Source organism: Anolis sagrei, chromosome Y (assembly GCF_037176765.1).
Source record: "Anolis sagrei isolate rAnoSag1 chromosome Y, rAnoSag1.mat, whole genome shotgun sequence".
NCBI lineage: Eukaryota > Metazoa > Chordata > Lepidosauria > Squamata > Dactyloidae > Anolis > Anolis sagrei.
In genome coordinates this window covers 7,930,492-7,952,078 of record NC_090035.1, presented here as the reverse complement: position 1 = coordinate 7,952,078, position 21,587 = coordinate 7,930,492, and the positions used below count along the sequence as shown (strand labels likewise).

Below are 21,587 nucleotides of genomic sequence, written 5' to 3'. Positions count from 1 at the left end.
CCCAGAAATCCCAGCCAGTTTACCAGCTGTTAGGCTTTCTGGGAGTTGAAGGCCAAAACATCTGGGGACCCACAGGTTGAGAACCACTGGTCTAAATGTGGTTGCTGTTGCCCGTTTTTGGTCTAAAATTATTTAGCTGCTTGTGCTCTCTCTATTTTATCAATTTATACTGAGTTATGAAATCCTTTTGACACAAAATAAAATAAATTGTTGATGCCAGATATGGATTCTTAAGAGGGAGAAAAAAGCCACAAAGAATTCCAGTGATTATAGTGATCAACAGCCATAAGTGAATTACATTCCCGTTCATCCTTTAATAGATACTATAAACTTCAATACTATTTCGACATATTAGCATATACGTGGTAGAGTGGGAATATTGGATTCTTGACTAGACCCAGAAGTGGGAATGGTAGTTGGTCCTTAGAAAACTACACTATGTAAGTTCTTGAGTGTAATGTAACCTTGAAAGTTGGAAAAGTCTGGAATTGCAGGAAAGCAAGATTTGTGCCAGTTTCCGTTTCAGAATGTATGGTACACATACAAAAGCATGCATATATACATTTAAGTATTCCACACAGAGAAAAAACATTCTAGGATTTGTCCACGCAGAAGACCCAAGACATGCTTGGAATCCATGATACGACTGTCATCAAATGGCACAAACAGCATAAACGAAAGCGTTCCGATAACGCGATACAAAATCTAAGCCCTTTGTGTTCTATTACAACAAGTAATGTACCAATGTCACAGTAAACTTCCTTATGTTGAACAGGATCCCTGAATGAAGACTATTAGCACTGAAAAGGTAGGCCACTGTTTTGGTTAATACAGACGTCGTAGTGTGAAATATTTGTACACACAGAAAAGGCACCCATAGTTAAGTTCAATGTAGGAAACTTAAAAAAAAGAAAGGCTCACATCAACATTACTCACAGCCTCTTGCAAACGTACACATAATTTTGTGGCACCCTTAAAGGGGCCAGCTAGAACTTGTCAGTTTACAAGATTCTCAATGTATATTCATAGGTTGATACAAATCTGGCACCAGATACTAACAATTAATTGAAAGTAAGGCATTTCAGTTCAAAATGAGTAGTGTTTTGCCTTGACGTGACGAAAAGCCACTGATGAACCAAACTGCCCAAAGAGTAGGGTCAACTTTCATATCTGAGACTGAAAACATTGTTTAGTTGAGAGGACATTTCCAAATAGTTCCAGCTGTAGGTTAGAAGACTGAAGATGTCCGATGAGAATATTAAGATTGTGCATAGTGGGCTCACGTTGAAATTCCACAATGCAACGGATACTATACATGTAGTGCAAAGTAAAGCCTTGTGTTGCACCAACTCAGACTTTGAATTTCCACCCTTTTGGATCAGAATCCCTAAAAAAAAACCAGTTTGTACAACCAGCAAAGTCAGTTTTGCAGTTCTGAACCTCCAATTCGAGGGAAACTGCAGAGATTTTCAAACCTAATCTGAATACTGGCGGATAATTTTGTACGCACCAAACCCGAGCGTTGGATCTCAGGATTACAATGCATTTTCCAAAAAGAAGTCTCAGTCAAGAGAATTGGAATACATGATTGGGTTCGTTAAAAAAAAAAATACTAATGTGGGGAGACAGGCAGTATGGCATCAGATTTTGGCACCATTAAATAACATTAATTATAATCACAAATTACTTTACACGTTTTTCTCCAAAGTTAGAGTTTTCTTTTCGGAAGGCAGAATACAATAGTGTGATTCAGAAGAAGGCACTGAACTTCTAACAGCCACTTTTTTTTCAGTAGTGTTTTAGTTAAGCGATTCAGTAGCTAGTTTGCGCTTTCACAGTCCCTTCTGCCCGTTGCTCGTTTATCTAGACTGGCTATTTTGTCGTTTTCTTGAGACAAACAAATGGTTAGGATCTTTTTTAAAAATCCAACACTAGAACCAAAATAAGCTGGGTCTACAGCTAGGCTTGGCTGCCAGGAAAAAAGTGAACCTTCTTTCACTGCAACATGATATCTTTAAGGTTTTCCTGAAGGATTGTATCCTTGACAGCGTGAAAGACAAAGCGGATGTTTTCAGTGTCTATGGCGGTGGTGAAGTGATGGAAAAGGGGCTTGCTGCGATTCCTCCGCTTCCGATCAAAACACTGCACCAGGTAACGCTGGACGTCCTCCAGACGGTGCGGGTCACCCTTGAAGTCTCCAAAGTACTTCTTAATGCTGACAGTCTTCACTTTCTCCACCAGAAGGTCCATTTTGTTCAGGAAGAGAATGATGGAGACGTTGAAAAAGAGCTTGTTGTTCACAATGGTCTCAAAGATGTTCATGGACTCCACGAGTCGGTTTGTGCGCCGGTCTTCCATCAGGACCTGATCGTATTCGCTCGAGGAGACCATGAACAAGATCGAGGTGATCCCATCGAAGCACTGGAACCACTTTTGCCGCTGAGACCGCTGTCCGCCCACGTCGACCATCTTGAAAGGAATCTTCTTGATGACGAAATCGTGCTCCACAATCCCCTTGGTGGCCTTTCTCGCGAGCAAGATGTCTTGCTTGCTGGGGAAATAGTTCTGCAGAAAGAGAAGAGGGAAGTAGGGAGACATCATGGATAAAAAATGGATCAATAGCTGGCTCCAGGAATAATGATGAAATTATAGGCACCGGGATTGTGGCACAGCTGGCTGAGTATCAGCTGCATTAAGATCACTCTGACCAAAAGGTCATGAGTTCGAAGCCAGCCCGGGTTGGAGTGGGTTTCCAACCAATTGTGTGTAGCCTGTTGTCGACCTTTGCAACCCGAAAGACAGTTACATCTGTCAAGTAGGAAAATTAGGTACCACCTTAAAGTGTGGGGAGGCTAAATTAACTGATTTATGAGGCCATAAAAAAGACTCCAGCAAAGCATTCCAGTGGAATGCAGAAGTGCTTCATCAGTGTTGCAGATGGACGATGAAAGCGACAGTTTCCCTGGCGGCCAGAAAAAGTTAGATAGCCTCTATGTCTGTATAGGCTTGTATGTCAAAAATTGGCATTGAATGTTTGCCATATATGTGTACACTGTACTCTGCCCTGAGTCCCCTGCGGGGTGAGAAGGGCGGAATATAAAAGCTGTAAATAAATAAATAAATAAATAAATAAAAAATTAAAATAAATAAATAAATAAATAAAACTGGAGATTGATTGAAAGGAGAGAGAAAAGATGAGTGGAGGACTTGTATACAGTAGATGGAAACCCTGTAGAACAAAAAGAAATTCAGAATAGGATAGGATCAGGAAATTGGATTCAAAGCTGGACTATAAGATGGAAAATTTTCAGATGGAGGGAAAAAAAATTAGAAAATTGAGAATGTTCAGATTCCATCTGAACATTAGGAAGAACTTCCTGACTGTGAGAGCCGTTCAGCAGTGGAACTCTCTGCCCCGGAGTGTGGTGGAGGCTCCTTCTTTGGAAGCTTTTAAGCAGAGGCTGGATGGCCATTTGTCAGGGGTGATTTGAATGCAATATTCCTGCTTCTTGGCAGAATGGGGTTGGACTGGATGGCCCATGAGGTCTCTTCCAACTCTTTGATTCTATGATTCTATGATTCTATGAAATGTGTTGTAAGTTTTTCAGGCTGTCTGGCCATGTTCCAGAAGCATTATCTCCTGAATTTTTGCCTGCATCTATGGAAGCCTCCTCAGAGGTTGTCAGGCCTGTTGGAAACTAGGAAAATTGGGTTTATATATCTGTGGAAAGTCCAGGGTGGGAGAAAGAACTTTTCTCTGTTGGAGCTAGGTGTCAATGTTTCAACTGACCACCTAGATTAGCATTTAATGGCCTAGCACTTTCAAGGTGTGGCTTCTTACTGGCTGGGGGAATCTTTTTGTTTGAGAGGTGATTAACTGTCCCTGATTGTTTCTTGTCTGGAGTTCCACTGTTTTTCAGTGTTGTTCTTTATTTACTGTTATGATTTAAGAGGTTTTTTTTTTTTAATACTGGTAGCGAGATTTTGTTCATTTTCATGGTTTCTTCCTTTCTGTTGAAATTTGTCCACATGCTTGTGGATTTCAATGGCTTCTCTGTGTTGTCTGACATGGTAGTTGTTAGAGTGGTCCAGAATAGGGACCACCAAGTGCAGCAATGCCCAAACACGAATCAAGGAACATGGAAGACACTGCAGACTAATTCAACCAGAGAAGTCAGCCATAGAAGAGCAGCTGATGAACCAACCTGGACAGAGCATATTACTAGAGAACACAGAAATGCTGGACCACTCTCACAACCACCATGTCAGGCTACACAGAGAAGGTTACAATAATTAAGAGGATGTGGGAACCAGTTAGGAATTATTTAGAGACTGGGTGGAAAAAATTAAGACTGAGATTGATATTTCAAATGTAATTTCTGTTGTTTGCTGTATCAATTGCATTTACAAGTATGGGAGGGTGGGAGTGGGGAAAAAACAATAAAATAACATTGTCGAAGGCTTTCATGGCCGGAATCACTCAGTTCTTGTGGGTTTTTTCGGGCTATATGGCCATGTTCTAGAGGCATTTCTCCTGACGTTTCGCCTGCATCTATGGCAAGCATCCTTGCCATAGATGCAGGCGAAACGTCAGGAGAAATGCCTCTAGAACATGGCCATATAGCACGAAAAAACCCACAAGAACTGAATAAAATAACAATAAAAAATTAGCTGCCTCCAGGGAGTTCAAGCCAAGATGTGTTGTGGCAAAAAGTATGAAGTGGGAGAGAAGAAACAAAAGCGTCATCTGCAACTAACTCCTTTGCTACACAAAAATAGCTCACTCTCATTCAGTATGTTTGCACTCCATTAAACAGCCCCAAGCAAACCCAATTTGGAGGCATCTGAAAGGTTTACAAGCCTTTTCAGTATCAAGAGCATATCCTTTGAAGTTCTGTGTAGCAGGCTTGCGACATATGCAATAAAATCTGGCATTTCTGATAAGCTAAGCCTTGTGAGTTTCACTGCTGCAGGTACTGGGCAAGTTTCATTGCTACTAAATGACTGTGTAAGGCAGTGATTCTCAACCTGGGGTTCTCAGATGTTTTTGGCCTTCAACTCCCAGAAATCCTAACAGCTGGTAAAGTGGCTGGGATTTCTGGGAGTTGTAGGCCAAAAGCATCTGGGGACTCCAGGTTGAGAACCACTGGTGTAAGGCTATTTTCTAGATCAGTGGTTCTCAACCTGTGGGTCTCCAGGTGTTTCGGCCTTCAGCTCCCAGAAATCCTAACAGCTGGCAAACTGGCTGGGATCTCTTGGGGGTTGTAGGCCAAAACACCTGGGGACCCACAAGTTGAGAACCTCTCTTGTAGATCATCTCTGGGTCCAGGGGAAATGCACCCACTCACCAGTAAAACAACAGCACTGAAAAAGCACATTGTATTCTAATAACTGATAATAGACTTACGTTTCAGTAAATGGATATGTTACCCTATGCCAGTGGTTCTCAACCTGGGGTCCCCAGATGTTTATGGCCTACAACTCCCAGAAATCCTAGCTAGTGTACCAGCTGTTAGGATTTCTGGGAGTTGAGGGTCAAAAACATCTGGGGACCCCAGGTTGAGAACCACTGCCCTATGCTTATATGTAACTGTAAGTGCAACCTGACAATTCAGATTCTATTACTTGGTGGTCTATATATTCACATTGCCTATTCTTCTCTGTCACACATTTGTTTTATTCTAACATTCGCAAATACGAAAACTTCTCGCTTTATATAGCATGTTTTGAAAAAAAGAAATCTGCATTTAGATTTTCCCCAGAAAGTAAATAAAACTGGAAATAATTTAAAAAAGAATAGCAGTAGATAGTAATCAGTTTTTCATTCTGTTTAAAGCAGGGGTCCTCAAACTTTTTAAACAGAGGGCCAGGTCATAGTCCCTCAAACTGTTGGAGGGCCGGATTACAATTTGAAAAAAAAAAACATGAATGAATTCCTATGCACACCTTATTTGCACTGCAAGAAAACACTTTAAAACAGTGGTTCTCAACCTGGGGTCCCCAGATGACTTTGGCCTACAATTCCCAGAAATCCCAGCCAGTTTAGCGGCTATTAGGATTTCTGGGAGTTGAAGGCCAAAAACATCTGGGGACCCACAGGTTGAGAACCACTGCTTTAAAACAATACAATAATTACAATGAAGAACAATTTTAACAAATATTAACTTATTAGTATTTTAATGGGAAGTGTGGACCTGATTTTGGTCGATGAGATAGGATTGTTGTTGTTGTTGTGGTGTGTGCTTTCAAGTCATTTCAGACTTGACACTGAGTGAGGGCCAGGTAAATGACCTTGGAGGGCCGTATCCGGCCCCCAGGTCTTAGTTTGAGGACCCCTGGTTTAAAGTTTCCCTTCTAAGTCAGTGGTTCTCATCCTGTGGGTCCCCCGGTGTTTTGGCCTACAACTCCCAGAAATCCCATCCAGTTTACCAGCTGTTAGGATTTCTGGGAGTTGAAGGCCAAAACATCTGGGGACCCACAGGTTGACAATCACTGCTCTAAGTCAACACCTGGATCAACCTAACTTAGACTTGGAAGTCCCTGAAGAGACTCAGAAGTGGAATGGGCAGATCAAAAGACCTGGCAAAATGGCACTACCTAGAAGAATCCTCCACCTTGTTCGACTGTGGAGCAGAACAAACAACTCTGCATCTGTATGCTTGTCCACTATGCCCTGCCTCATGCACAGAGGAAGAACTGTCTAAAGCAGTGGTTCTCAACCTGTGGGTCCCCAGGTGTTTTGGCCTCCAACTCCCAGAAATCTCAGCCAGTTTACCAACTGTTAGAATTTCTGGGAGTTGAAGGTCAAAGCACCTGGGGACCCACAGGTTGAGAACCACTGATCTAAGTCAACATCTAGATCAGGGGTCCTTAAACTAAGGCCCGAGGGCCAGATACGGCCCTCGAAGGTCATTTACCTGGCCCTCGCTCAGGGTCAACCTAAGTCTGAAACGACTTGAAAACACACAACAACAACAACAACAACAACAACAACCCTATCTCATCAGCCAAAAGCACACCCACACTTCCAATTGAAATACTAATATGTTTATATTTGTTAAAGTTGTTCTTCATTTTAATTATTGTATTGTTTCGAAGTGTTTTTGCACTACAAATAAGATATGCGCAGTGTCCATAGGAATTCATTCATGTTTTTTTCAAATTATAATCCAGCCCTCCAACAGTTTGAGGGACTGTGACCTGATCCTCTGTTTAAAAAGTTTGAGGACTCCTGATCTAGATCAACCCAACTTAGACATCAGAGGGAAAACACATACAGGAGGGACACAAATACCACGGATAGAATGTGGCTAGGAAAACAATTAAAACTTACCAACTGTCCAATCCGGTCCAGATTATCCAGGAAATATTTCACTGATTCACCCTGTTGAGAGAAGGGAATATGTGTGGCTTAATGCTATTTTTGGAGTAAGTTTACAAAGCCCAAATCTTGTTGAAAACGCAGAAAGGTGTATTTGTTCACCACACTCTCCTGATATTTATCCGAAGTTCTGAACAAAAAGTTGCTTGAATAGCAAGGATACAGGAAAAATATACCATTCTATAACCATGAAATCTTTCTAATAAAATCATAAAAAGATGATAGAATAGAAGACAATGGATACTTCAGATGATAAACCTCCAAGGAAGGAGCTTCCACCACACTCTGGGATAGACCACATCAGCTCTAGGATGCTAAATATGGTTTTCTGTGAGCGAGTAGATGGTGACTACTGGGTGTTCTGTATCAGAAACTAGAGCTGATGTGGTCTATTTCATGCAATGTTCTGAATCAGCACCCAACTAACTGAATCTAAAGTTGACCAAAAACTGATTTGTAACCCTTTTGGTACTAATGTTGGAGAGTGGTCCCGGGTCAAAAAAAGTTTGGGAACCACTAATCTATGGAAACACATACACATGCAACATAGCTGCACACATTTGAGCAGAATATACACTAACTTATTTCCAGTCTAAAAGAAAGACAAACAACTTTAACATTGTTTCTCACATCTATATAAATAAAAATGTAATGTTCGTTTGTGGGATTAACGTAACTCAAAAACCACTGGATGAATTGACACCAAATTTGGACAAAAAACACCTACCAGGCCAAGGAGTGACCATAAAAACACTGAATAACAAAGCAGAAACTTAAAAAGCAAAAATATATAATAAAGAATACACTACAACGTATGTGCAAAACCACATAAATAAATAAAAATGTAATGTTTGTTTGTGGGATTAACATAACTCAAAAACCACTGGACGAACTGACACCAATTTTGGACACTATTCACCTCTCAGGCCAAGGAGTGACCATCACTCATAAAAACACTGAAAAACACAGCAGAAAAGAGTTAAAAAGAAAAAAATAAAGAATACATTACAGTGCATGTGCAAAACCACAGCAGAAACTTAAAAAGCAAAAATATATAATAAAGAATACACTACAACGTATGTGCAAAACCACATAAATAAATAAAAATGTAATGTTTGTTTGTGGGATTAACATAACTCAAAAACCACTGGACGAACTGACACCAATTTTGGACACTATTCACCTCTCAGGCCAAGGAGTGACCATCACTCATAAAAACACTGAAAAACACAGCAGAAAAGAGTTAAAAAGAAAAAAAATAAAGAATACATTACAGTGCATGTGCAAAACCACATATATATACATATACACATGCACACACACACACAAAACACATATAGACAGACTGGGCCAGAGCAACACATGGCAGCGGATAGCTAGTAATTAATACAATCCTTGTTATGTCCAGAAGTAGAAGAACAGACATATTTCAAATATGCCTGAAGCACCCATGAAAGAGTTAAAGAGTTGTTCCAATGTACCTTCCCAGAATAAGGAGAACTCTCAGCAATATGCCCTCATAATGCACTTTAATACTGACTTAGGATGGATTGTGTTCCCTCATTTCTCTCTGAAAATTCCCATCCCAGTTACATTTTACCTGTTCACGTCAGCATATTTTCAATGTTAATCTATTACATTTGGCCCGGCCATTTTTAATATGTCATTATTGATTGTTGTTTTTGTTATGTGATTTATATGATTTGTATTTTATTGATTGTTTATTAATGTTGTGTTATTGATGTTGTTTGATGTACTTCGGGCTTGGCCTCATGTAAGCCGCACCGAGTCCCTTGGGGAGATGGTAGTGGGGTACAAATAAAAAACAAGCCCTATGAGGAGCGGCTTAAGGAGCTGGGCATGTTTAGGCTGAAGAAGAGAAGCCTGAGAGGAGATATGATAGCCATGTATAAATATGTGAGAGGAAGCCACAGGGAGGAGGAGGGAGCAAGCTTGTTTTCTGCTTCCCTGGAGACTAGGACGCGGAACAATGGCTTCAAACTACAAAAGAGGAGATTCCATCTGAACATGAGGAAGAACTTCCTGACTGTGAGAGCCGTTCAGCAGTGGAACTCTCTGCCCTGGAGTGTGGTGGAGGCTCCTTCTTTGGATGCTTATAAACAGAGGCTGGATGTCCATCTGTCAGGGGTGATTTGAATGCAATATTCCTGCTTCTTAGCAGGGGGTTGGACTGGATGGCCCATGAGGTCTCTTCCAACTCTTTGATTCTATGATTATTATGATTATGATTATTATTATTATTAAATGGGGGTACGACAAATTTATTTATTTATTTATGTATTTATTTATTTACTTTGCTTATATACCGCTGTTCTCAGCCCGGGGGCGACTCACAGCAGTGTACAACATACTCACAGCGGTGTACAACATACAGCGGTGTACAAACCTGATGCTCACTTGGATCCTGTACTATCCATTTCAATACATTCACTTCACAAACATCATTGCCTTAGGGAACTGTTGGGAATAACATAAGTCCAGCATTGCATTGTACCAAGGGTGGTCCTCTCAGGTTATCACATGTGAAAAGCTAGATCCTATGTATGTTACAAATGTACTAGAGAACCACAATTCTGGGAAACTGGATTGACAAATTCCAATACATTCCAGAATTCAACAAATTTAGATCGGACTTAAAAGTTTCAGATTTGAAACAATGGCATAATGTAATCTTTCAACAGGTTTTAAATGTCTCCAATACTAAACAAACAGTACCAACAAGGGATAACAAGAAGGAAGTCTCAAATATCCTTGTGCTAAGTCTGTTATCTTTTTTTTCAATTGCAGAGGCTATGTTTTGATTATTCCTTCTGAGACAAACACACTGCCCAGTGGGTTGTTGTCATGGCCCAGTGATTCCGGCCATGAAAGCCTTCGACAATACACTGCCCAGTTTCAAACTGAAACCTGATTTTGTCCTACAATTCTTGTTCCATCTACTCAAAGAGTTAACAGAAAAAAAAAGCAGATGATTAATTTCTGCTCGGAGTGCCCCCTCCTCTAATGCTCGATATCCTCTGAGTCAGTTTTGCCAACTAGGACCGAATGGGAGGCGCTGTTCCCATTGTTGAGAGGCAGCCATGAGTCACTCCACATCTGGGAATGGAAGCGCGCAGCAAAAGGAACAAACAGTATACTGGCTTAGAAAAAGTCAGCTCCCACATTTCAGCATTACTCTGAACTTCATATCTGGGTTTTTTGTTTTGTTTGTTTATAGCTGGTCTACACTGTGCATTCTTACTGTGCTGGTCTTGAAAGGCTGACTATGGGGACATTTATGACATCTTCATTTCCGACACTTAAAAGGAAACAGTTTCTTCTTTGGTGCATTTTATGTTGAAAACAACTGCACAAAGTTAACAGAAGCCACACCGAAAAGCACCCAATGAGGACACTTGCATGAGAACACGGATGCTAGAAATACTGCAACTCGGTTGTTGTAGGTTTTTTTAAGGCTATATGGCCATGTTCTAGAGGCATTCTCTCCTGACGTTTCGGCTGCATCTATGGCAAGCATCCTCAGAGGTAATGAGGTCTGTTGGAACTAGGAAAAAGGGTTTATATATCTGTGGAAAGACCAGGGTAGGACAAAGAACTCTTGTCTGCTGGAGCTAGGTGTGAATGTTTCAACTGACCACCTTGTTTAGCATTTGATGGCCTGGCAGTGCCTGGAGCAATCTTTTGTTGAGAGGTGATTAGATGTCCCTGATTGTTTTCCCTCTGCTGTTACACAGATATATAAACCCATTTTCCTAGTTCCAACAGACCTCACTACCTCTGAGGATGCTTGCCATAGATGCAGGTGAAACGTCAGGAGAGAATGCCTCTAGAACATGGCCATACAGCCCAAAAAAATCCTACAACAACCCAGTGATTCTGGCCATGAAAGCCTTCGACAATACTGCAACTCCTATATTTTCCCACTATAATAGTTGAGAAAAACAACACATGCAATTGACAGTCGGTTTTATTTCTTTGTGTACAAAGCAGCCGCAAGATAAGTGCTCCCTAGCAATACGTCTACACACAAATACAATTAAATGTGTTTCTGCCAGAAAAACTACACTCATTGCACAAATTTCACACTTGAATTCTTGATCATTTTGAGCATAATTAAAACATCTTCCTATAGATCTGGTATGGGCAAACCCAGGCATGGGGACCGGATGTGGCCACTTTGGCTCTTTTCTCAGGCCTTCCTCTCTCTCAGCACACTATCCTTCCTTCCTTCCTTCTCTCTTTTCTTCCTCATTCCCTTCCTTACTTCTCTCTTCCTCCTTCCTTCCTTCCCTTCCACCCTTTCGTCCTTCCCTCTTTCCTCCTTCCTTCTCTCTCTCTTTCTACTTCCTTCCTTCTTTCCTTCCTTCTCTCTTCCCTCCCTCCATTCCCTTCTACCCTTCCTCCCATCCTCCCTCCCATCCTTCTCTTCCTCCCTCCCTCCTCTTTTTCCTTCCTCCTTTCCTCTTGGGGGATGTATAGCTGGGAAAAGAGAAGATGGAGATTTCAATTTTCCAAAAGTACAACATTTTTTGCAGATCGAATACCCACAGTTTCACTTCCCTACGCTTCAAATACAGCCCTCCCTCTGGTCAGAAGTGTTTCTAGGCTGCTACGTACAAGTGAGATTTTATGGGGTTGTTACCAGAAGCAACACAACTTAAAGGTCCCTTAAAAATGACACTGAAAAATAGGATCTTGGCTGTACCCAAGAGAGCGGCATTTTTTTTCTGTTGGGCTAACAGTGTGGCTGGAAAGGAGTCCTGGCTACTAGGATCCTATGATCAAACACGCCACATAATGCAATCTGTTATGTGCAATTTCTTTCCTGCTAGAAATTTTCTAGGTTTAGTTGCCAGACTCAAATGAATAAATGAAGCTCAGTTAGTTTCTTTGGGGATGCGGTAGGGCAAGTTATCCTCTTAGGACACATACTGACAGTTTGTTCAGGAGTTAAGCCAAATGAAGCACAGATCAGCTACAGTCTCAACTGCAGGAATCAATGTTGCCATCAGAGAAGACATTTGAAAAGTGTCACTAATGTATTACTCAAAGCAACATTTTCCACCTTCTCAAGGAGAACACCCCTTAAAAGATGTTTCTGGATGCCTTTCGTACACACATGCAAATGCACACACAAATAGTGAAATCAATCACACAGTTGTTTCACATAAAATGGGGGGGGGGGGGTTCATGATGACCTTTGTGAAACATGGAACTACAGACCAAGTTAATTTATTATGATTATTACTACTACTACTATTATTATTATTATTATTATTATTATTATTATTATTATTATATACATCAAACAAGATCACTATGCTGGATCACACATCAGACACTTCCCAAGTGTGTGCATGTAGAGTAGGGTGGCCTTTTGCATTTGACAGGTGGTAATTTTGTCAGCGCCGATTGTGTTTAAGTGCAGGCCAAGGTCTTTAGGCACTGCACCCAGTGTGCCCATCACCGCTGGGACCACCTTGACTGGCTTGTGCCAGATTCTTTGCAGTTTGATCTTTAAATCCTCATATCGTGTCACCTTTTCCAGTTGTTTCTCTTCAATCTTGCTGTCATCTGGGATCGTAACACCAACAATCCATACTTTGTTTTTTAACACGATCATGAAGTCAGAAGTATTATGCTCCAAAATTCTTGTCTGTCTGAATTCGGAAGTCCCAGATGAGTTTGACATGTTCATTTTCTTCTTCTTCTTCTTCTTCTTCTTCTTCTTCTTCTTCTTCTTCTTCTTCTTCTTCTTCATCCTCATCATCCTCATCATCATCATCATCACAACTAGATGAGTACACAGTAAACAGGATCACTATGCTGGCTTTTGTATTTGATCATACATTGGACAATTCCCAAGACTGTGTAATGTATTGACGAATAATGTGTGCAGATCCAAATAGGGTGGCCTTTTGCAGCTGACAGATGGTAATTTTGTCAATTATGATTGTTTTTAAGTGCAGGCCAGGGTCTTTAGGCACTGTACCCAGGTTGCCAATCAGCACTGGGACCACCTTGACTGGCTTGTGCCAGTTTTTGTTTAGCATGTCAGCTTTTCCAGTTGCTTTTACTTTGTTTTTTTCCACGATTATGAGATCAGGCGACTTGTGCTCCCAAACTCTCGTCAGTCTGAATTTCAAACTCCCAGAGTACTTTGACATGTTCATTTTCCATTAACTTTTTCAGGCTTGTGATCCCACCAGTTCTCTCTCACAAGCAGATGGTATTTGTGGCACAATTTCCAATGGATCATCTGAGCAACGGTATTATGCCTCTGCTTATAGTCCATCTGCACGATCTTCTTGCAGCATCTGAGTATGTGATCCATTGTTTCACCTGCTTCCTTGCAGAGTCTACCCTTGAACTTTTCAATTCTGGTTTTGATGGCATTGGTTCTAATGACTTGTTCTTGGGTTGCAAGAATCAGGGTTCTCAGTCTCCTTTCTCAAAGTTCCATTTGTGGGCCACATCCATCTTTTTTCCTTGTCAAATAATTATAATTATAATGTTTATTTATACTCCGCTTTTTCACTCCACAATGATACTTATGAAGATTAGTGGCCAAACTGAAAATGCAATGACTTTCCTGATTTGTTACCAAACACTGAATCAACTGGAAAGGCTGGACAAAGACATTTTCCTACCAACATTGGGCAGTTTTCAAGTATTGGATATCTGGGGAATTATCTACAGAACTGATACTGGCATCTAAGCATTCAAAATATTTTCTTCTTCTCCAGTTGCTCAATGGGAAATAGAACTAATAATAACACTTAGATTTTTATTTATTTATCGTGTCAGGAGCAACTAGACAGTTGTAAATAAGACAGATGTAAAAGCAATACAACTGTCACCAAACATCACAGATTTGTGTAAACAGAAAGATGTTCTCTATATGTCTGAGCTGAACAGAGAGTTCAAAGAAATAAGGTAAATCCTAGGCTAATGGGAGAATGACAGACATGAATTGTTTTAGACTAATTTATTTCAATACAGTACAACTCTTCCTATGTATCTGGAATAATAGTTGTATTTTTTGCATCCAAATAAATACAAAAAGAACAGCAAACTAAACTGTCCTAGCTTGCTCACAGTGATCAGTAGTTTACTGATTTCTTTCATTACCCTACCAGACAACATGCCAAGGGCTGTACATAATGTTTTCCAGTACTGCAAGTAACTTTACAAATTCACAGACATTTTTCATTTCCCTGCCTACACATTGTTATTGTGTGCCTTCAGATTGTTTGAGACTTATGACAATTCTAAGGCCCCATCTCTTACACTGCCATATAATCCAGTTTCTGAATCCAGATTATCTGCTTTGAACTAGGATTATATGGCAGTGTAGACTCGTATAATACATTTCAAAACAGATAATCTGGATTCAGAAACTGGATTATATGGCAATGTAGACCCATCTAAGGCAGGCATGGGCAAACATTCTAACTTGGGGGCTGCATGGCGTGCTGGAGTGAGGTGGTTGGCCTGGGAGGGAGGGGGTTCTCCCCAAGTCCCCTCCCTGCCCTTTCTTCTCCTTATTCTTCTGTTTCGGAGGCAGAAAATGAAGGAAAGACAGGAAACATTTGGATCCCAAAAGGGTTAGTCTTGGTCAGGATGAGATGGTGGATGGGAGAGACAAAGTGTATCCCTTAGACCCCATTTTGCCCACTCCTGATAAAGAATCCTAGCATTGCAAGAGACCCCCAAGGGCCATCCAATCCAACCCCCTGCCATACAGGGAGGCACAATCAAAGCACTCCCGATAGACAGCCTCTGCAAAAAAGCCTCCAGAGAAGGAGACACCACCACACTTCGAGGCAGCCTAGGCCACTCTCCAACAGCTCTTACTCTCAGGAAGTTCTTCCTAATCTTTTCAGTCGAACCTCCTTCTCTGCCATTTGAACCCATTGCTCCCTTGTGCCCTGGTCTCTAGAGCAGCAGAAAGTCAGTTTTCTTCCTCCTCCTCAATGGGAGACCCTTTGAAATCTTGAAACATGGTTCTCATGTTCCCTCTCCACCTTCTCTCAGCTAAATAGATTGTTAACTGGAGCAAGTTACAGAGAGCGATCAACCCTCCTGTTTAAACAGTTCCACTGGCTGCTGATAAGTTTCCGGTCCCCTATAAAGCTCTAAACGGTTCAGGACCTGCCTATCTGTACAGCCGCCTCCTCCCTTACAAGCCCACATGGTCCTTAAGATCTTCTGGGGTTGCCCTTCTCTCGCTTCCGCCCGTCTCAGGGACGGTTGGTGGGGACGAGAGAGAGAGCATTCTCGGTGGTGGCCCCCCGTCTCTAGAACTCCCTTCCCAGGGAGATTAGGCTGGCACCCTCCCTAGTCACATTCTGTAAGGAATTAAAGACGTGGATGTTTCGTCATGCTTTCGATTGATGACTCCTATGACAAATGGCTTGTATCATGACTTGAATTGTCATCCAATCTGATGTCCTGTATTATATTAACTGATCCTGTTCATTTGCTCTGTTTCCATGATATTTCCTATGCCGTTATACATTGTTATCCACCTTACTAAACCACTTTATCTTTTAACTAGTTCACGTAGTGGTTTTCCTCCCCTCCTCCAAAATTAATCTGCTGTTGTTGTTGCTAGCTATTTTTGTTATGTTGTTTTACGCTGTTTTAATTGTTATTGCTTTATTTTAATTGTATTCTGCCTGGGCTTGGGCCCCATGTAAGTCGCTCTGAGTCCCTTCAGGGAGATGGAGGCAGGGTAGAAAAATAAAGTTCTTCTTCTTCTTCTAAATATTGCCCAGGAGGAAAAAAGGAAGGAAAAAGAGGGAAGGAGGAAGAGGAGGGTGGAAGGAATGAATGGTGGAAGGGAATGGAAGGAAGGAAGGAAGGAAGGAAGGAAGGAAGGAGAAAGAGAAAGGAGGAGGAAAGAGGAAGGATGAAAGGGTAGAAAGGAAGGAAGGAAGGAGAGAAGAAGGGAGAAAGAGGGAAGTAAGGAAGCGAGGGAGGGAAGGAGGAAGGAAAGAGAGAAAGGTAGGAAGGATAAGGTGGTGAGAGAAAGGAGGATCTCATCCTGATTTTAGTATTTTTAGTATCTTAGTTTTATCTTGCGCATGCGGCCCGCTCATTGTTATGTTATGTTATGTTATGCTATTTTACTGTGTATGATTTTGCTTTATCGTTTTTGTATTCATATGTTGTATGTATTTTACTGTGTTGTTATTGTGTTTTGGTTTTACTTTATTGCAATATGCTGTTGGGCTTGGCCTCATATAAGCCGCCCCGAGTCCCCAGTGGGGAGATGGTGGCGGGGTATTAAATAAAGATTACTATTATTATTATTATTATTATTATTATTATTATTTGTTTAGAGGCAGGTTGCCACTGACTTCCTCTATAGCTGAAATAGTGTGATCTGAGGTTTTATTTTTCCTTACGTACAATTGCTTTTGACAGTGAGACAATACAATGGATGCCATGAAAGCATACCTGCCACAAAATGGCTATCCATTGCAATTACAGATTTGTTGAAGTTCACCAGATGAATTCCTGACTAGTCGTGTGTAAATTGTTTCATCAAAAGCCAAGACCTTCCCACTGGACTGCGTGTTATCTGCAAGCATCAGGGATTTTCCCCTGCCAGACTGAAAAAAGAGCAGACTATGCTAATGGCTTTACCACTGTTTGGCCTGGACTCAGCAAGACTTTGGTCTGCGGTTTCCTCCCTCCATTCTCACATCATGTGCCAACACTTCCTAATGGAGATGGACAGGCTGCTCACAAAGGTAGCTGTTATTTAAACCTTATAGAAAGCATTTGAATCTCAAAACCCAGAGGGAGGTAAATTCTCTCAAGAACACTGTTGGGAAATTACTTATTTTTATGGATGCCAAGCAGTCCACAGGATCAAACTGAGCAAGGCTCACTCAAGGCCCTTCTTCATCTAAGACAGGTCAGCCCATGACAAACATGGCTATAACTAGGTTGCTGTAGGTTTTTCCGGGCTATAACTGTCCCCATGGCCCCTAGAAGGTGTAGGGGGGAGTTTATCAAGAGACACATACGAGGGTTGAATGAAAAGTGATGCCTCCACCTTTGTTACTTGGGTTTGGATGGGAATATTTTAATCAATCAAACGCAGAAATAATCCTTAGAATCTGCTCTTTAACTACCACTATGCACTTTTCCACATAATCACCAGACAATCGGATACATTTCTGCCAACGATGAAGCCGTTACAGAAGAAGTCGACACTGTTTCTGCAACCTATCGTGCACAGATCTTCCAATAGCCAAGGAAAGCAATAATGTGGCCCACACATTCTTGTGAAATGCCGATTATGCTTGAAATTTCTCTCTGAGTGATACGACAATCATCCTGAATCAATCTGTCAACCTTTTGCTTGTGAAACTTGGTGGCTGCTATCACAGAACATCCAACTCTTTGTTTGTCACGCAAGTCAGATGTTCCCACCTCCACATCTTTAAACTTCCTCGCCCAACAACGCACAGTACTCACATCAACACAATCACCATAAACAGCTTGCATTCTCTGATGAATCTCCTTTGGGGTGACACCTTCTGCTGTCAAGAATTCAGTTTTACTGTATGATTACTGTTATTATTGCATTTTGATGATTTCACTCTATTATTATTACATTTATTATTTTACTCTCTATTATCTTTTAACTTACTACGTGGAGTGTGATCAGGTCTTGTCAGGCCTTGTTGTTCTGTTTCTTATTGTGATATGGCCTAAGGGCTAATCAATAAAATTACTACTACTACTCTCTATTATCATTGGAAAGATACATAAGCACCTTTACATTGAAGTAGGTTAGAATAAAGGTTTAATCAGAGTTGGATAGTCTTATCTTAAAATACATTTTTATGTAAATACTAGCCGTCCCCTGCCACGCGTTGCTGTGGCCCAGTCTGTGTATATGTGTTTTTTGTGTGTATATATGTGTGTATTTTTTTCTTTTTAAGTCTCTTCTGCTGTGTTTTTCAGTGTTTTTAGGAGTGATTGTGGCCAAACCTTCCCTCCCTCTTTCTTTCCTTTCTTTTTCTGCTTCCTTCCCTCTTTTTCTTTTCCTTCTTATTTCTCATTTTCTTTATTCCTTCTCTACCTGTTTCTTTCCTTCCTTCCTTTGCTCTTTGGTTCCATCCTTCCTTCTCTCTTTCCTTCCTTCCTTCCTTCCCTCCCTCTTTCTCTCTTTTGTTCCTTTTCTCCTTCCTTCCCTCTCTCTTTCCTTCCTTCACTTTTTATTTCCTTCTCTCCCTCTTTCCCTCCTTCTTTCCCTCCTTCTCCCCTTCCTTCCTTCCCTCTTTCTGTGTATATGTGTTTTGTGTGTGTATATAAGCATATATGTGTGTGTATATATTTGTGTATGTGTGTTTGTGTATATATGTGATTTTGTGCATGCGTTGTAATGGTTTTTGTTTTGTTTTTTGGCTTTTAAAGTCTCTCTTGCTGTGTTTTCTAATGTTTTTGTGAGTGATGGACACTCATTGGCCTGATAGGTGTATTGTGTCCAAATTTGGTGTCAATTCACCCAGTGGTTTTTGAGTTCTGTTAATCCCACAAACTAACATTACATTTTTTATTTATATAAAGACTCAAAAACACTGAACCTACTGATGGCTAAATTAATGTAATTTTATTGGTATCTATTTTTATTTTGAACTTTACCAGTAGCTGCTGCATTTCCCACCCTCAGCTTATACTCGAGTCAATACGTTTTCCCAGTTTTTTGTGCTAAAATTAGGTTTCTTGTGCTAAAATTATTCGGTTTGGTTTATACTCGAGTATATACGGTATTAAGCTGGAGACATTTTTGCCCAATTCCTTTTTTGCTGTGGGTTATTTTAATGGAATCCTCAACAACAACAAAATACAACAACTCTCTTCTGGCGGCTGCCAAAACATACTGCAAGACAGATTCAGTCCCAACTTGGGGGGAAGACAAAAGTATAAATGACATAACAACAACAGGAAGGGGAAGATAATTATGGCAAGAGGAGCTGCCTAGAATGATGAATCCTCCCATTCCGAAGTTCTGAAAGCCCCTCTCCACAGATTTATAGGTTATCCAGGAAGGGAGATGCACAGCTCTGACGAACCATTGTGCAAAGCATTACAAAATAATTCTGGCAACAATATGGGGAAGTAAATACCGCCCGTTCAAAATACCAGAGACTTTCTGCTTATCAAGTCTCTCTGGAAAGAAGTTCAAGAAACTAGGAGTTGTATATGATAGCGACAGAAAGCAACACAGTACACTCCTTCCGAATAAGCAAGCAGACAAATATGGATGCCGGAGGCAGTCGCATACTGATTATAAAAGAATTCCTATTCTGCAGCTCTATGCACACCCCTCCCATCAGAAAAGGACAGAAACCTGATAAATGTAGCTGGAATACACAATGAAGCTTTTGTCACTCAAAGACTTGCTGGAAGAAAAGAAACTTACCAAGGGACACAGATGGGAGGAAGCCCGTTAGTGTGCTCCAGGGGAGAAAGGCGGAAGCAGAGAAAAGACTACTATGACAGCATCCACCCACACAGGACACAAAGACCCAAGGTCCCACACAAGGATTCACAGCCAGAGCTTTGATACATCAGTTGCAAAATAGAATGGACAAATGATAGTAAGCCATGATCAAATAGCAAACTTCATGCTGCCAACAATGCTGCTGGGATCCAACCTTGTCATATTTTGGGTCATATTTCGACTTTGATTTTCCAAGAAGCAGTGCATTACATGGATACATGGTGAAGATAAACAGTCAAAAGAAGCCAGAGTTTCTGGCTTGCTGTGAGTTTTCTGGGCTGCATGGCTATGTTCCAGAAGCATTCTCTCCTGACATTTCACCCACATCTATGGCAGGCGCCCTCAGAGGCTGTGAGGTCTGTTAGAAACTAGGCAAGTGAGGTTTATATATCTGTGGAATTTCCAGGGTGGGAGAAAGAACTCTTGTGTGTTTGAGGCAAGTGTGAATGTTGCAACTGACCACCTTATTTGTTTATTATTTATTTATGACATTTATATGCCGGCTCTTCTCACTCCAAAGGGGACTCAGAACGGCTTACAAGTTATATGTACATACAATATATTATATTTTTAGAATAGCACAACATTAGTACTATATATTATTATATTGTACTATACCACTATACTGCAATATTATCAGTAATATCACATGTAATACAAAATGTATAATAATTATATTATTATATTGTATTTTTATTAGTATTATATTGTATTATAATATTATGACCAATATATGTACATATATTATATTATATTGTAGGATATACCTGTTTCGACAGGCCTTTGATTTCTGATATTGCTGTTTTTAAATTGTTTTTAAATTGTGTTAGATTTTAGCTGCTCTTGTAAGCCGCTCCGAACCCCAGGGGTGTGGCAGCATATAAGTTCGAATAATAAATAAATAAATAAATAAAATATTATTAGCATAGTATTATTTATTATTATATTGTACCATACAACTATACTGCAATATTATTACTAATAGTACATGTAATATATAATATAGAATTATTATATTGTATTATTATTAGTATTATATTGTATTACATTATAATTCTGTTATCAATATTATACGTATATACAATATATTTTATTATTAGTACAGCACAGTACACCTTGATTAGCATCCAACAGCCTTGCAGCTTCAAAGCCTGGCTGGTTGGTGCCTGGGGGAATCCTTTGTTTTAGCTGTACATGATTGTTTCCTGTCTGGAATTCCCCGGTTCCTGAGTGTTCCTCTTTATTTCCTGGCAACAAAACATGCCCCCCAGGCACCAACCAGACAGGCTTTAAAGCTGCAAAGCCATTCAGTGCTAATCAAGGTGGCCAATTGCAACATTCACACCTGCCTCAAGCAGATGAGAGTTCTTCTCCACCCTGGACATTATTCCACAGATATATAAACCCCATTTTCCTAGTTTCCAACAGACCTCTGAGAATGCCTGCCATAGATGTGGGCAAAACATCAGGAGAGAATGCTTCTGGAACATGGCCAGACAGCCTGGAAAACTCACAGCAACTCAATGCAGGCAGCCATGAATGCCTTCGACAACACATTAAGTCTGTTATACTCCGAACCTTTGAAAGAAGAGCTCTAGTTTCCCAATTCAGTAACAAGCGATTGGAGAATTTCTTCATTTTGGAAAAGTTGTTTCA

At 40.6% G+C, this 21,587-nt stretch overlaps 1 protein-coding gene across 1 annotated transcript in view; it reads right to left on the bottom strand.

Moving 5' to 3' along the window:
- Positions 1 to 294: 294 nt before the first annotated feature.
- The window catches only part of LOC132782165 (guanine nucleotide-binding protein subunit alpha-12), a 40,893-nt gene continuing 19,600 nt past the window's right edge, over positions 295 to 21,587 (bottom strand). The window contains exons 3-4 of the mRNA XM_067461329.1: positions 7,334 to 7,384; positions 295 to 2,565 (exon numbers count right to left, since the gene is read on the bottom strand). Coding sequence (XP_067317430.1) covers positions 1,996 to 2,565; positions 7,334 to 7,384 — 621 coding nt within the window. The 3' untranslated portion in view covers positions 295 to 1,995. The remainder of the gene's footprint in view (positions 2,566 to 7,333; positions 7,385 to 21,587) is intronic.